The 14,343-nt window shown below is 34.4% G+C and overlaps 2 protein-coding genes across 3 annotated transcripts; both read right to left on the bottom strand.

Annotated features, from left to right (window-relative positions):
• Positions 1 to 989: 989 nt before the first annotated feature.
• CRR6 (chlororespiratory reduction 6) lies at positions 990 to 2,475 on the bottom strand. The gene is made up of 3 exons (XM_078295061.1): positions 2,081 to 2,475; positions 1,487 to 1,695; positions 990 to 1,409 (listed from the first exon to the last, which is right to left on the bottom strand). The coding sequence occupies exons 1-3, from the start codon at positions 2,424 to 2,426 to the stop codon at positions 1,203 to 1,205; spliced, it is 762 nt and encodes a 253-aa protein (XP_078151187.1). The 5' UTR covers positions 2,427 to 2,475; the 3' UTR covers positions 990 to 1,202.
• A 184-nt stretch (positions 2,476 to 2,659) lies between these two features.
• LOC144546211 (serine carboxypeptidase-like 2) lies at positions 2,660 to 13,300 on the bottom strand. 2 transcript variants are annotated; one of them, XM_078294744.1, is made up of 14 exons: positions 13,092 to 13,300; positions 12,401 to 12,546; positions 11,706 to 11,782; positions 10,749 to 10,871; positions 6,303 to 6,405; positions 6,129 to 6,163; positions 5,902 to 6,003; positions 5,570 to 5,650; positions 5,082 to 5,231; positions 4,853 to 4,924; positions 4,603 to 4,724; positions 4,063 to 4,176; positions 3,115 to 3,160; positions 2,660 to 3,008 (listed from the first exon to the last, which is right to left on the bottom strand). In XM_078294744.1, the coding sequence occupies exons 1-14, from the start codon at positions 13,244 to 13,246 to the stop codon at positions 2,925 to 2,927; spliced, it is 1,410 nt and encodes a 469-aa protein (XP_078150870.1). In that variant the 5' UTR covers positions 13,247 to 13,300; the 3' UTR covers positions 2,660 to 2,924. The 2 variants fall into 2 exon arrangements, with proteins under 2 accessions (XP_078150870.1, XP_078150871.1); XM_078294745.1 differs by lacking the exon at positions 5,570 to 5,650.
• Between the last annotated feature and the right edge of the window lie 1,043 nt (positions 13,301 to 14,343).

The following is a 14,343-nucleotide window of genomic DNA, read 5'->3' as shown; positions in this document are numbered from 1 at the left end:
GGGACGCCATGACTTCTTCCTGTCTTTTCATTTTTGAAATTCCCATACAACATTTTCTATTTTTTTTTTCATTTTTCTATGAATAAAAATTTCGGCAGTTAATTAGGATCATCATGACAAAATCATTTAGATATGATATTCCTTTGGGTATTACATTTTCCGAAAAAAATTATTATTATTTTAGAAAATTATTATTTAATATTAAATAAAAAATAGACAAAACAATGATTTTCAAAAATTCTAAAAAAATAGTACATTTTTTTTCAAAAAAAAAATGTAAAATTTGGAGATCATGTTGGAAGGATTGGATCGATTAATTGACTTTGAAAATGAAGATATATACGCAAAATAAAACAACATTTTTATTTGCCAAAACACAGTAGCATAATTTGTTGTTAAAGATAGCATTGTTCCGAAAATAACTACTATTTTTCTGCTAATCCGTTGTTCCTTATAATGGATGGAATAACGGTTATTCTAGTGTGTCAAGAGAGAGAAAAAGTGCTTATTTGTCGGATTTCGATCAACATAGTTCAGATCTGATGAACTCGACGTTATTTATGTCATTTTCATGTCAGGACAATTCGTTTAAGATTCCATATACCCATCTTTCCTTCTCCTTAGCCCTCTGCTATCTATTCTCACTGTACAATTCAAACAATATTTTCATTAATCCGAATATCACCACATTAAACTATTTTCAAGTTAATCCGAAAAATAATTATTTTCTCTCTATATTTATCTGCTAATTCCAATTGCTCTATTCTTATACTAATCACAATTCAAATGTAAAAATATCTGCAATCCGAATTCAAAAATCATATTTTTACATGTTTATAAACGTTGTCATGAATTTCCAGTATCTAATAAAATTGTGGAGATTGTCAATTATTAGAGTTCTCCTCAAGTCTCAAAATCTCTTCTCTCTAGCTAGCTAGCTTGCTTTTCTAAATCAGCAAATATAAAGAAAAAAATAAAAACCCAGAAGAAAGGAGCAAATCAGAGTTTATAAAGCACCTATTGATGATATATGGAGTTATAGTACCTATTAATAAAATAAAATTAAAAAACCTCAAATTACTCTTGTTCTTCAGAGCCTTTGTATTTTACTTTGGTTACAAATTTGTAGTAATTTCACTTTTTTCACCTTCACAAAATTGTGAAAATACCCTACAATCCATGGTAATTAGTAATTACCCCTCTTATGCCGAATCGACAGGGTGTTTCTCAATCAAGTCGAATAGCTCGTCACCTAAACCGAACCCTAGCATTCGAGCCATGTCACAAGTCTTTAACTTAGGCTTGGGATGATTTTGTTGCTTTAGCCATGAATATACTGTAAATGCCTTCTTCAGTACAAACAATTCAAGCGCCTCCGGGTTAAAAACCACTCCTAACCTCATACTTATCTGTAAATTAAACCCGGTAATTCATAACTTCAAATTAGGAGACAAAAGGGTCTGAATTTGATGTTATCAAATTTTACCTGATGGGGTACCAGCATAGCAGCATATCGTGCCAGTTCACCAGCTCTCCAGTCAAGAACAACTGGAAGCCAGGGGTAACAAGCATCAAGTCGAACAAACCATAGCCTGATTTCTGGTATCTCTGATAATTCACGCAAGTCATGTTCATCTTCCCTTTCGTAGTTAATTGTAAATCCGACAGTTTTCTCCAACAGCTTTCTCGATTCCTCTGAAATTATTTCCGTAAACTATTTTCAATTAAAAATAATATTTCTGAAAACTAGTGTTCTATGGTACCAGTGGGTCATTATACTTTCTGGTAATTGGTACCAGTGGGTCATTCAAGAAGACACTGGTACCAGACCTAATGTGCTTGCAAGATAAAACTATCAACCAAAAAAACATCAAAGTCACCTACAACTCTCCACAAAATTAAAAAACAATATTTTCAATTAAAAAAAAATTAGTTTCCTAAACTAGCATTCTTGGGTACCAGTGGACCATTATATTTGCTGGTACCGAATTGGTACAGTACAAACAGGAATCCTGTTAATTGATTAAGACCAAGTATAGAATACATATTACTTAATTTATATACATAGTAAAAAGCTTACCTGGAGTGATAGAGCTGATATCACCAATTGCTCGAACCGGAGACAAATCAAGGCTATTTATAATACCAGTATCTATAACTACCTTGAGGCGGCCTTCAGTGGGAGGAAGAGGCGGTGCAACCTTCGGTGTGTCGTCTTCATCGTCTGACAAAGAGAGGTCGAAGTTTCCGGATGGGTTGTATGCAACTGAGAGCGAGACATCACGAGTGTCCCTAGAGGAATTCTTAGAGAAGGCAACAAGGTCATGTCTGCATGACAAGTGGGGCCGGGATGAGAAGGAGAGGAGGCTAGAGCCGAAAGTTTGTTTGAGAGGAGAAGAGATAAGGGAAGAGGATGTGAGCGCCATTCAAAGGAAGGAAATTAGGCTGTTATTAAATATTTGGAGATATGGTGCGGTTTGGTTTGGTTTAATTCGGTTTAATAATATTATCCGAATTGACAGATAGCATTTGGGTTTATTTCAGTGGACCTTAATTGGGCCCATGAATACTTTGTGAAATGCAGTTCAAATATGGGCCATAATAAATTGGGCCTTGCAAATTTTAAAATAACGAAATTATGGCCCAAAATATAATACTAGATAGATAGCTTGGTAGAATCTGAATTTAATTTGTACGAGTAATAGAGCTGTATTACATATTTTCCTCAAAAAAAATTATTAACCCCAATTAGTATGAATAATACCAGAAATTTTTACTAATGAGGATAATAATTTGATAATAATAAGAAATCAATCCCCATTTTACAATTATGCTGGTTTCGAAATTAAAGTTCATATCATGGACTAAAACCAAAACATCCCTTAGAATTTTTTTTTCTTGATTATTTTATAATACAAACAATTTTATAAAGAAACACCAGAGAGCCATCTTCGAAGCATTTCTAGACATTCCTTTGGCTTATACTCTGGAGCAGTGTGTCCACCTCCCTACAGTAAATCAAAACAGGAGCAAAAAGAAAAAAGATAAATTAACGAAGAAATTAAATATATTTCATCTACTTGCTATAAAAGTGAGGTTATTGGATCATCATACCTTCACTGTAGCAAAAGTGAGGTTATTGGAGTACATCCTTGTAAATCTACAATAAAGCAAATATTATGTATAATCTTTCTTTGAAGAGTGAGGCTATGGCAATATGCATATTACGGATCGATCCATACTATGGATCCAAACTATCCGTATAACTGTTAAACATAATTTTCATATCAAAATATACTTTTTGACCCCATTTGATATTTTATAAACAAACATTAACAATTTTTTAGATAGGTAAATAGTTGTTGCTTTTGAATGGTCCAGTTCAAATCAAGTGATTTTTCAACCTATCTAAAAAAAAGGTAAAATAATTCTAAAAAGAATAATTATATTCATCCCTCCAGTCGTCTCTCTGTCTTCGCAGCTATAGTAGAAAAATGTTGTACTATGACTCTCACTAATTATATGGTTCATTTTCAGTCCTTGCATTTGTTCCTGCGTCAACCTTCATATGTATAAATACTTGCAAAGTAAGATATTAATACTTGCAAAGTAAGATATTTATAGTGCGGGAACAATTTGGGAGATTTGTTGGGTAGACGATTATTTATGTTAAAATACTTTTGTGCATAGGTATAAATACTTCCGTATATAGTTATAAATATTTTCGTTCATAGGTATTAATACTTTACAAATTGTGCGGGGACGATACATATTATATAAGGAAATTGTGCGGGGACGGTCCCCCCAAGTTAGTTATGAAAGTTTATATGCGGGGACAGGGATGTGGGGACAATTATCATTGTCCTTCTAAAAAATATAAAATTTGGTCACTAAGTACATTTTCATACAAAGATCATGTTGAATGGTTCAGATTGAGATATAAATTTATAGTACGGGCCATTGTGTAATATGAATATTACCATAGCTGGCCTCATTCTTCTTTGAATTCATATGCATATTATCAAGCTAATTATATTGAGTAAAGATAACCACAATTCATACCCTGCTACTTGGCCACCAACATACCACGGTCTCCAATCATCCACAATTGAGAAATTGAGCGATCTTATCCAATCTTGTGTGCCAACATGAGGAATATAGAAGTCATGATCACCACTGTATTTTGATTTTCATGAACAGTTAGTCTATAATGAATACAAAACTCAAATATCAATATAAAACCATTATTTTTGATTTATATTATTTTTTCTATGCACATACAAATGATTACGAGATTTTGACTTTGTTTTAATCATCAAGAGCTTGCAAAAGTACATTATATAAATAAATTCTAGACGTTGATTTTCAACTTATTTATTTTTATATATATAAACCGAAAAGTGATAATTTATTAATGTGCATGTAGAGAAAATAATATGGATCATATCTAACTGTTTTATTTTGATATTTGGAGTTTTTGAATTTTAAGTTATTAACGTTTAAAAAATAGAATCATGATGGAGGTATAAAAACTGAATACTTTTGAAAACTCCTGAAAAAAAACAAGGAGAAGGAAGTATAGAAAGAGGTAAAGGTAGTTGCCTATAAATAAGTGCTGGATAGCCTTTATTGGTGACCTTGAGATGATATGGTAATGAACTTGGGATATCATTTGTGTAAGGTAGATCAGAAGAGTTGCATCTATGCCAATGAGCAACTGTCCCCTGCATATATAGTATAGTTTGTTATTTATTTATCAAGTCTCATCTCACAGTACTTTTATTTTGTAATCTAGATATTTAAGCCCCTGTGTAATTGCTATATATGAAGTATGAAGCAACCATCAATATACCTTACGTATACCAAGAGCATATCTGACTGTCTCATTATTTGCCCAAAATGTTGACAGTAGGTATCTTGACTCCTGCAATGACATAATTTAAGTTTATATTATCCATAATTTAATTTCGCTTTGCAAATAACTCGGTAACAGTACGACACAAGATATATATTGAGCCTTAATTAGTTTTACTAATTAAAATACAAAAAATTGAAAGTGATGAGAGTCTCAGAAGCATAACTTTACACTCCAAAGGCAGACCAGACTTAAACAAAGGCACTTCATCATAATAATTGGCTTCACCTCGCTTAGTTCGAATGTAACCTGGTCTTGGGCTATGGAATTCACATGAAGCCTCCAAGATATGATTAGTACTTATATCTTTCGTTACCTGTGCTTGTTAATTATCAGAGGAAAAATATTAAAAAGAGAAGTTGGTGCATGTTTAAGGTACCATTCTCATTTTTATATGCATTAAATTATAAGATCAACCTAGGCTTTCCCATGCACCATTATTTTTTTAAAAAAGAAGAGACCCCTAGCACATCCTAATTATCACAACTACTGGGGTAAACATTTTGACAGATCTAGAGCAGTTTTTGGTTCATGCAGCGCACGAGTCAAAAAGTGAATAGTGATTTATTCTGCAAAGACCAACTATTTCTGAGTTCAAATAAAATATGGGTATGATTTTGATGTTTACTGAGAAAAGTAATTAGTGAATCTCACTGTATCCATAGCATTGAGACAATTAGCACACTGAATATTGCTCGGATTTGTAAACTGTCCAGCACAGCTTTCCTTGATTGACTGTACATTTGTACAAAAATAGGAGTATGAGTTTTCACTTTCCACAGTAACAATGTTTTTTGATAAGCTAAAAAGTTAAAAGCCAATGGCTTATTCATTAGACTAAGATACTCTTTTGAGGTCATCAAAGAAATTAATTGAAATACAATTAGGTTATTTTAGCTCATATGCACTATGTTCACTGTTGAATGGACAATTTGAATAACACTGAGATGAATAATTTTTTTTATATTTGTCCTCCCTTTTTGTACCTCATATAGTTCATCTGATATAAGTCCTGTTCCATGAGCAAATGGCACTTTTGAATTATCATCATAGCTTGTACCAGTTACTGGATTGCCAGCTAAATAACCCTAAAAGTTACAAAATATAATCAATAGCCACTAGCTTGAGAGATGTCATAAATTGGGAACTAAAAGTAAGTTTAAGAAAACTATAGATGAAAGATATGTTTTTTTATGGTTTGAAGTTTGCAAACCTTTAGGTTAAATGGAGCTTTATTGGATTCTTTAGCTGTCATTACAAAATTAACAAAAAGTAGATCAAAAGTTGAAGAGAGGAAGTTGCATCTTAATGCCAGCAAGGTAATAGCTAGACAATATTTGAAATAATAAAATTTCTTTATATGGAGAAAGAAAGATATAAAAGTTACCAATAGCAATCTCAAGAGTTAAGATTGGTATGATCTTCCCACCATAGGAATCACCACATATGTACAAAGGATTCAACTTGAATTTTGGATGCTTATCTAGCCACTACATTCAAAATAGAGATCTCTGCTTAAAATCAAATTATTATGAAAGCATTAAATTTCAATGCATATATGTGCATACCCAGTCTAAGCAACACATTGGTGTGATTTAAAAAAAAAAGCAACACCCGAATATTCTAAGGGTGGTTTTGTATTGTTTGATCACATAATTTTTGTAGTTTTTTGTTTCTAAATCATGTAAGATGTTTATAACAATGCCATGTCAAAAAAGAAGACGATGTATTTCTCATGGTTCTGAAAATAAAAAAAGGGAAGCGGAATAGGTAAGTTGTCCGTGGAATCAGAATAAGATGAATTTGTAGGAATCAACCAAATCCGATTGAGAACTCTGGATTTTTTTTTAAATTTTTATGATTTATATCATAAGCTAAGTACGAAGGAGAGCTAAAATAACATTTATAACATAGCTACACTCCGAGAGAGGAAGACGAGAAACTTCAACCAAGTTAAATGTATCAAGGACGAAAATAATAGACTTTTGGTGAATGATGACGAGATAAAGAACATATAAAAAGAATACCTCGACAAGCTGGTCAATGGAGAGGATAGTAGCACCATGATTGAGTTGGATGACTCTTTTGATGACACCATTGGACGATTTGTTCGGAGAATCCAAGAGTTTGAGGTAAAGAAGGTTTTAGAAAGGATGAAAGTAGGAAAGGCGTTGGGGCCTGATAAAATCTCATCGAGGTGTGGAGATGCCTTGAAGACGTAATGACAGCGTGACCAACTAAGTTGTTAAATAGGAATTTGAAAATGCAAGTTACCATCATCAAGGATATGTATAATGTCGTTGTATCTAGTGTCAAAGTATGCGATAGCGAAACTAATGACTTTCCTCTTAAGATAGGATTATATCAAGGGTCAGCCTTGAGCCCATACATTTTGCCCTAGTGGTCAATGAAGTCACGAGGGACATACAAGGGGGGATTTCTTGGTGTATACTCTTTGCTGATGATGATGTGCAAATCGACGAGAGTATGATTGGAGTTCATAGGAATCAAAGTGTTTTAGATTTAGTAGGACTAAAACAAAGTATATGAGGTGCTAATTCAATGGTGTCAGGTAAGAGGAAGATGCTACGTTGGTCGGACAAGTAGTGCCTAGGAAGGACACCTTTCAATAAGTAGGGTCGATGCTACAAAGTGATGGCGAGATTGTTGAAGATGTTAGCCATAGTTCAAGAGAGGGGTGGGTAAAATGATGACGTCATACATCTGATATCCTAGCTATGTTATAGAAAAATCCCAACAAAAGTTAAAAGTCAAGTTTTGCAAGACGGTGATCAGGCCTGCAAAGTTGTATGGTGTAGAATGTTGAGCTACTAAAAGACAACAAGTCCAGAAGATAAGCGTAGCAGAGATACATATGTTGTGGTGGATCTGTGGTCATACAAGAAGGGACCAGATCAAAAAAATATTGATATACGGGATAAACTTGGGGTAGCACCGATTGAAGAGAAACTTGTCCAACAACGCTTGAGATGGTTTGGGCATCTCCAATGGAGGGCTCTCGAGGCAATGGTGTGTACTGAAATTATAAGCCATATTGAAAGCACAAGGAGAGGCTGGCAGAAGTCGACCAAGATAAATGTGGGAGGAAACAATAAAAAGAGACATGAACGAATGGAATGTCTCCAAAGAGTTGGCTCCGAGCAGGAGCGCATGAAAATTAGCGATCCATATAGTGGAATTATGATCTAGGAATCAAGGTTGAGGGGTAGTGTCTATGTTGCATGGATACCGGTATCGTATCGGATACGATATGGATACGGCGATACGATAATTTTCAAAAATCATGGATACAATATGTCTATTATTTTAATTATATTATTAATTCAACACTTGTATTATACAAATTAAATATAAAAAATCCTACTGTTATAACAATAAATCTGATTAAATGTACAGTAAATGACGAAAAATATATTAAATATAATTGTTACTTATTTCTAACATCAAATGAAAGTTGGTGTTGTGATAAGGGGGAAGTTTGCTACGCCTATGGTCCCAGTTCGATCCACGCTAGGTGCAAAATAATTGAATTTTGGCCTTTTGGTCCACGCGCGGTGCACAGATTTGAGATTTGGCACTGGTTCACGGGCGCGGTCTATGGGTGCAAAATAATTGAATTTTGGCCTTTGGTCCACGCGCGGTGCACAGATTTGAGATTTGACACTGGTTCACGAGTGCGGTCTATGGGCGTGGCGCGCGGTCCATGGTTCGATCTCCCGTATCCAGACGTATCAGTGTGTGTCAATAGAGTATCGGTGACCGTATCGGCTGAGTAAGGATACGCTGCCAGCTGGCGTATCGGATACGTATCGGTGCCGTATCAGGCGCGTAACGGTATCCGATACGTATCCGACACGGGTACGGCTTCCAATATGGAGTATCCGAGTAATATAGGCAGTCTATGGGCGCGGCGCGCGGTCCATGGTTCGATCTCCTGTATCCAGACGTATCAGTGCGTGTCAACAGAGTATCGGTGACCGTATCGGGCGTGTATCGGTATTCGATACGTATCTGACATGGATACGGCTTCTAATCTGGAGTATCCGAGTAATATAGGGTAGTGTTATAGGCTTTGATTCGGAGTAAGGACCTATGATTTATAGTGTTGACATAATATAATTAATATTATAATTAGTATTGCTACTATTGTTATTGAGATTATTACTACTATTATTATCAGGGGCGGATCCAGAATTTCAATCAGGGGTAGGCACAATATGCACACGCTTTTTGGAATTTTGATATTTGAATTTGTACATGAAAAAATAACAATTTATTCGAAACTGGTATGGAAAAATTACACACAATTATTTATATTTAGTGTAAAAAACGTAACCTGGTGTGATTATTTATGCTAAAATTTATTTGTAAAATTCAAACAATTTTCATATATATATTTTTAAAACCATGAGATATTATAGAGACTTTGTATCTTAAATGTTGAAGCTTTAACTAACAGAAATTAATTGGAAGACAAATTGGTCTTTTACCACAGCACTAATTATAAAAAAAAAATTGAGTCACTTTCGAATGAGGCACAATCTTTTTTTTACCAGCCTTAACACAATTTGGTATCATTCCTGAAGACAAATATTTTTATTAAGGTTTTCTATTCAAAGAAATGAGCAAAATCTCAGAAAATTATACATGCACAAGACTTACTAGGTAAACAAGAAAGACAAAAAAATGCTCATTATTTTAATTTACAAGTTTCCTTTTCAATTTGGTTTGTTTCTTGCATCTAAGAAAATAGCGAATGTTTCAGGCAAGACACCAATTGGAGTCTCAAATGGTCAAACCCTTGCTTTTATTTAATTTGATTAAGATACAAATTTGGAATAAAACTATAGTAGCGCCAAAAGAGTTTGGAGTTTGCGCGGTTCACAACCCAGCAACACTAGTGTATACGCGGTTCACCAGAACTCGTGCGTGAAGTGAGAGATATGGTCCACTATCGCGGCTCACAGTCACGGAGGGACAAATTAGACTTAGCGCGGATTCTATTTTCTTTCTCTAACGCAGATCTGGGCCGTGTATTCTTTTTTTCTGGGCCCAGAGGTGGGCACTAATATTATTCAGGAGTAGGCACCAACATGTAGTATTAATGGGCCTCCAAAAAAATATAATAATCTAGAGGTAGACACTTGCCTACCCCTGAGCCTATTTGGATCCGCCCCTGATTATTATTACTACTACTATCTACTTTGGTTTTGTGTCTCTGGTTGGATTTTATTTGTAACCTACCCAACTTATTTGGACTAAAAGCTTAGTTGTTATAAAAAGTTATGCCCCAAGTCTATCCAAACAGATAGTTGAAGATTCTTGCTCCCAACCAAGCTGAATTCATATAACCTAAGGTAATTCAAATTTTGAGTTTGGATCCGGACCATCTGATATGTTTTGGCACGAATATTAAAGGGTTCACCTTCATTCCACCTTGGGCTGGATTGACCCGGATTATGATTGGACGACTCGGATTGAAACTCAAAATTTGAGTACTTCAGGGGATCTGGACTCAACCTAGCGAGGGAATCTTCACCCTTTCCAATTTCTTTCGAGCACCAATATCTTTCTTCAAAGCAAATGCAAATTAAAATTTAACTTAAAATCTTACATCAAGCAATAACGATGATTTTCTTGTTTTCACTTTTCAACCTCAAGATACAAGATAAATCTATGGGTGCAACTCCAAAATATATCACTCAAATCTCAATTTATATAGAGTTTTCCCCAAGGTATAAAACAAGTCAAAGGCATAAAGCAAGCATATATGTTTTGGATTTTAGCAATGTATATCCAAATGAGAAATTACCTTATAAAGGAATGTTGCAAGCTGGTGAACTGTCTGGGAGTCAGATGTTTGATACCCATCTCCTGTGCGTGAATAAGAGAATCCAGTCCCCACAGGTGAATCGACAAATATTACATTACTGACCTGTTTGTTTGTTTGTTATCGCACCATTATAACACTCCACGAATAATGCAAATAATCTGATAATAGTAGATTATGAAAAAATCCGAAATGATCCATGTCCATATATAAAGGTGTAATCTAGCAAACTGCAAACACTAACATGTCCTATATATTCCAACACTGAAATGATAACTGTCCCAAAATTTAAAACTGTCTAATCCAGTGGCCACATGAAAGGTTTAACCATAGAAGGAAAAATCAGAATCAGAATCGGGATTGGTCTTTGGACCGTGGAATCAGAATAGGGTGAATCGGATCGAAAACTCGGGCTTTTTTGCTAGAAACTTGTTTTATTTAAAAAAAATAGGGAAAAAATGATAAAAAAATAATTTATCAACAATTTCTGTTTAAACAAATGATTACAATCAAATAATCCACTAATACAATATAATACAGGCATTTCAACACTTATTTTACATATAGTTATGTATTTTAGCAACAAAAAATAATATAGTGTGGTGGTAGTTAACTTGGTTGATAACCAAGAGGTCCTTGGTTTAAGTCATACTGGATGGAAATTTTTTTGGAGATGGTATTTGTGCGTTTCGGCTGATGGTATGACTGAAATCAAACCGTTTCGACCGAAATTTGACTAGAATCAGGCCGTTTCAGACGAAATTGGATGAAAAAATCACACACCGTGTAACCCGGCTTGAATTTGAATCGATACAGCCCAATTCCAGTCCGGAATGGCCGATTTTTCCTTCTATGGGTTTAACCATTTAAATGCAGAATGAACTGTGTCAACAGCCAAAATTGAATGGTAGGGCAATAATGCAACGGTGGTTGAGTTACCTTAGTCCAAGTGTCAGCCTTATAAAAGAGGGAAGGTAAGCCATCTCTATACCCTTGTAGATCAAAACTAAGTGGGCCTGGAAAATAATAATAAAATATGTAAATGAAAGAGACATTTCTTTAATATCTCATTATTATACTAGGACTATTACACCGACCAAGTTGTTTATTGCAAAACAAAAAGTAATAATAGTATTAAATATGGAATCTTTTGAGTTACTTTTTTTAAATTGTCCAATTTTAAATGTTTATATTTATTATATTACTGAATTTTTTTTTTTTGTTACAAGATGTTACCTACTTTTTTAGCACAAAGGACAGCGAAGTAATGTATCCAGTTCAGCATAGTTTCTGAGAGTAAAATAGTGTGTTCTGATTGCAATGATTGTGTTATATTATATTAGAGGGTTATTTGAGTGTAATAATTATATGACAATTTAATCTTTTGTCAATTTTTTTCTATATATTTTTAGTACAAAACAAGTTTCTACAATAAAATTTCAAATTTTCTATCCAATTCGACCGATTCATCCTATTCCGATTTCACAGTCAAATGACCGATTCCAATAGTGATTCCGATTTTGCAAACCATGTTCGTACTCATCCTAAATACGACATAGGGTTCTCTCGTATGGTGATCTATTGCACACTTAAAATATGGGAACAAATATGTTCTAATCTTGTGTAACTATTACCTATCTCAAAGACCAATCCAGAAAAGCCAGAACAACCAGGCCCTCCTGTCAACCAAAGCATGAGAGGATCCTCCTCTGGGTTGCTCTCGGATTCAATGAAGTAGTAAAAAAACTCCACGCCTTTTTCCTCATCCACCTCCAAGTACCTATATTATTTAAGTTTTAGCAATGTTGTCAGTAATCATATTAATGCAACAAATTCAAATTCTTCCCAGCACAAAGCTTAAAGTCACATGTGTTCATTAAGTAAATTAATTAACGTTTTTATAAGCAAAACTCAATTTGAGTTTTACTCAAATAGTATTTTTTCCGAAAATTTTGCACTAAGGAAATTGACGACGGTCCTCTCTATCAGCAGTCCTCAACGGAGCCCAGCCTATGGGCAGACGATAACCGGTCCAGGTAGCTGAGAATCATCTCAGCTTGGAGTAAAATTCGGTTGAATCAGTCGAGTAAAACCGATTCCACCGATTTTAGTGACAAATATCACCCTATCGTGTAAATCGATCAAAACTCGGAACGACACCGGAAGATTCCGTCCCAATCGCCCAAGTGAATCGGCCGATTCTCGGAACCATGAAAGTTACTATAATTGACGGTAACTTTTTTGGCTAGCTTCTTCTCTTTAAGAGGAAAAGAGGAATTAAATATTTTAGTTACAATATTGAAGAGGAAAAGGAGACATTCTTACCCAGTTTCTAAAGAGAAAGGCAGTGGGCCATCAAATCCTGGGAGAGTTCTAACTTTCTTCAGAGCTGATACTGTCTGCCATGGGGAACAGAAAAATACTAGTACCAAAAGAAGGAGAAGAGATGATCTGTTGTTGGTATCATTTGATTCTACCATTCTCTCCAACTTTATTATTTCTTTGTTCTGCTTAGTGAGATGTTCCAGTTGGAATAAAGAAAGCTGAAGATAAGCTAATTTTTTTATGGGGGAATTTCATGTATACCCCTCAAAAACTTCAAAATTACGTATTACCCCCTCTAAAATTCAAAAACTCACAAATTTATCCATTTTATTGTCTTTTATATTAAAACTCATTCTAAATTAATAAAATACCCATTTTGCCCTTTATTAAAAACATAAAAAGCTCTATCGGACTCAAATTTGAATCTAAAAGGTTTCTCTACCGTACGATCCGCATGCATCACTTTCATATATGTACATGTTCGCTTCAAGATCTGTGCTGATCTAGCACGCACGAATCTTAAAGCAATCCCGATGCATGCGCAACACATTAAATCTGTGCACGTTGCTTTAATATATGTGCGTGTTCGCTTCAAGATTCCTGCTAATCTAGCAAGTACGGATCTTAAAGCAGTTATGGACATAGTAACCCTTTAGATTCAAATTTGAGTCAAATAGGCTTTTTATGCTTTTAATAAAAGGGTAAAATGGGTATTTTATAAAGTTAGAATGTGTTTTAATATAAAAGACAATAAAATGAGTAAATTTGTGAGTTTTTGAAATTTAGAGGGGAAAATATGTAATTTCAAAATTTAGAGGGAAAAATACGTAATTTTGAAGTTTTTGAGGGGTGTACATGAAATTCCCCCTTTTTTATGGAGGCAAATACCACAATTAATTAAAATGTTTGGAGACAAGGTGATTTTTTAATTGATTTGGTTAATTTGGTTTTATCCCAATAGACAGACAGATTTTGGGTTTGTTTTAGACTTTCAGTGGGAATTAGGCCCATGAATACTTTGGGAATTATTCCAGTTGCAATTTGGGCCATGGTGATGTAGGCATAGCAACTTAAAAAGCCTTTTGTAAATTTTTGGGTTTGTTTTGGACACTTGAAGTGCACCACTCTTAGATGATTTTATGGAGATTGAATACGGTTTCTTGAGCATATCTCTATTTCACAATCTAGATGCTAAACGCCTCAAGTTTCTCAGTATGTGGACTTAATTTTCCAGAGCAGAAAATTTAAGATT

Source organism: Carex rostrata, chromosome 29, assembly GCF_964058835.1.
Source record: "Carex rostrata chromosome 29, lpCarRost1.2, whole genome shotgun sequence".
Taxonomy (NCBI): domain Eukaryota; kingdom Viridiplantae; phylum Streptophyta; class Magnoliopsida; order Poales; family Cyperaceae; genus Carex; species Carex rostrata.
This window is presented reverse-complemented; position numbering and strand designations above follow the sequence as displayed.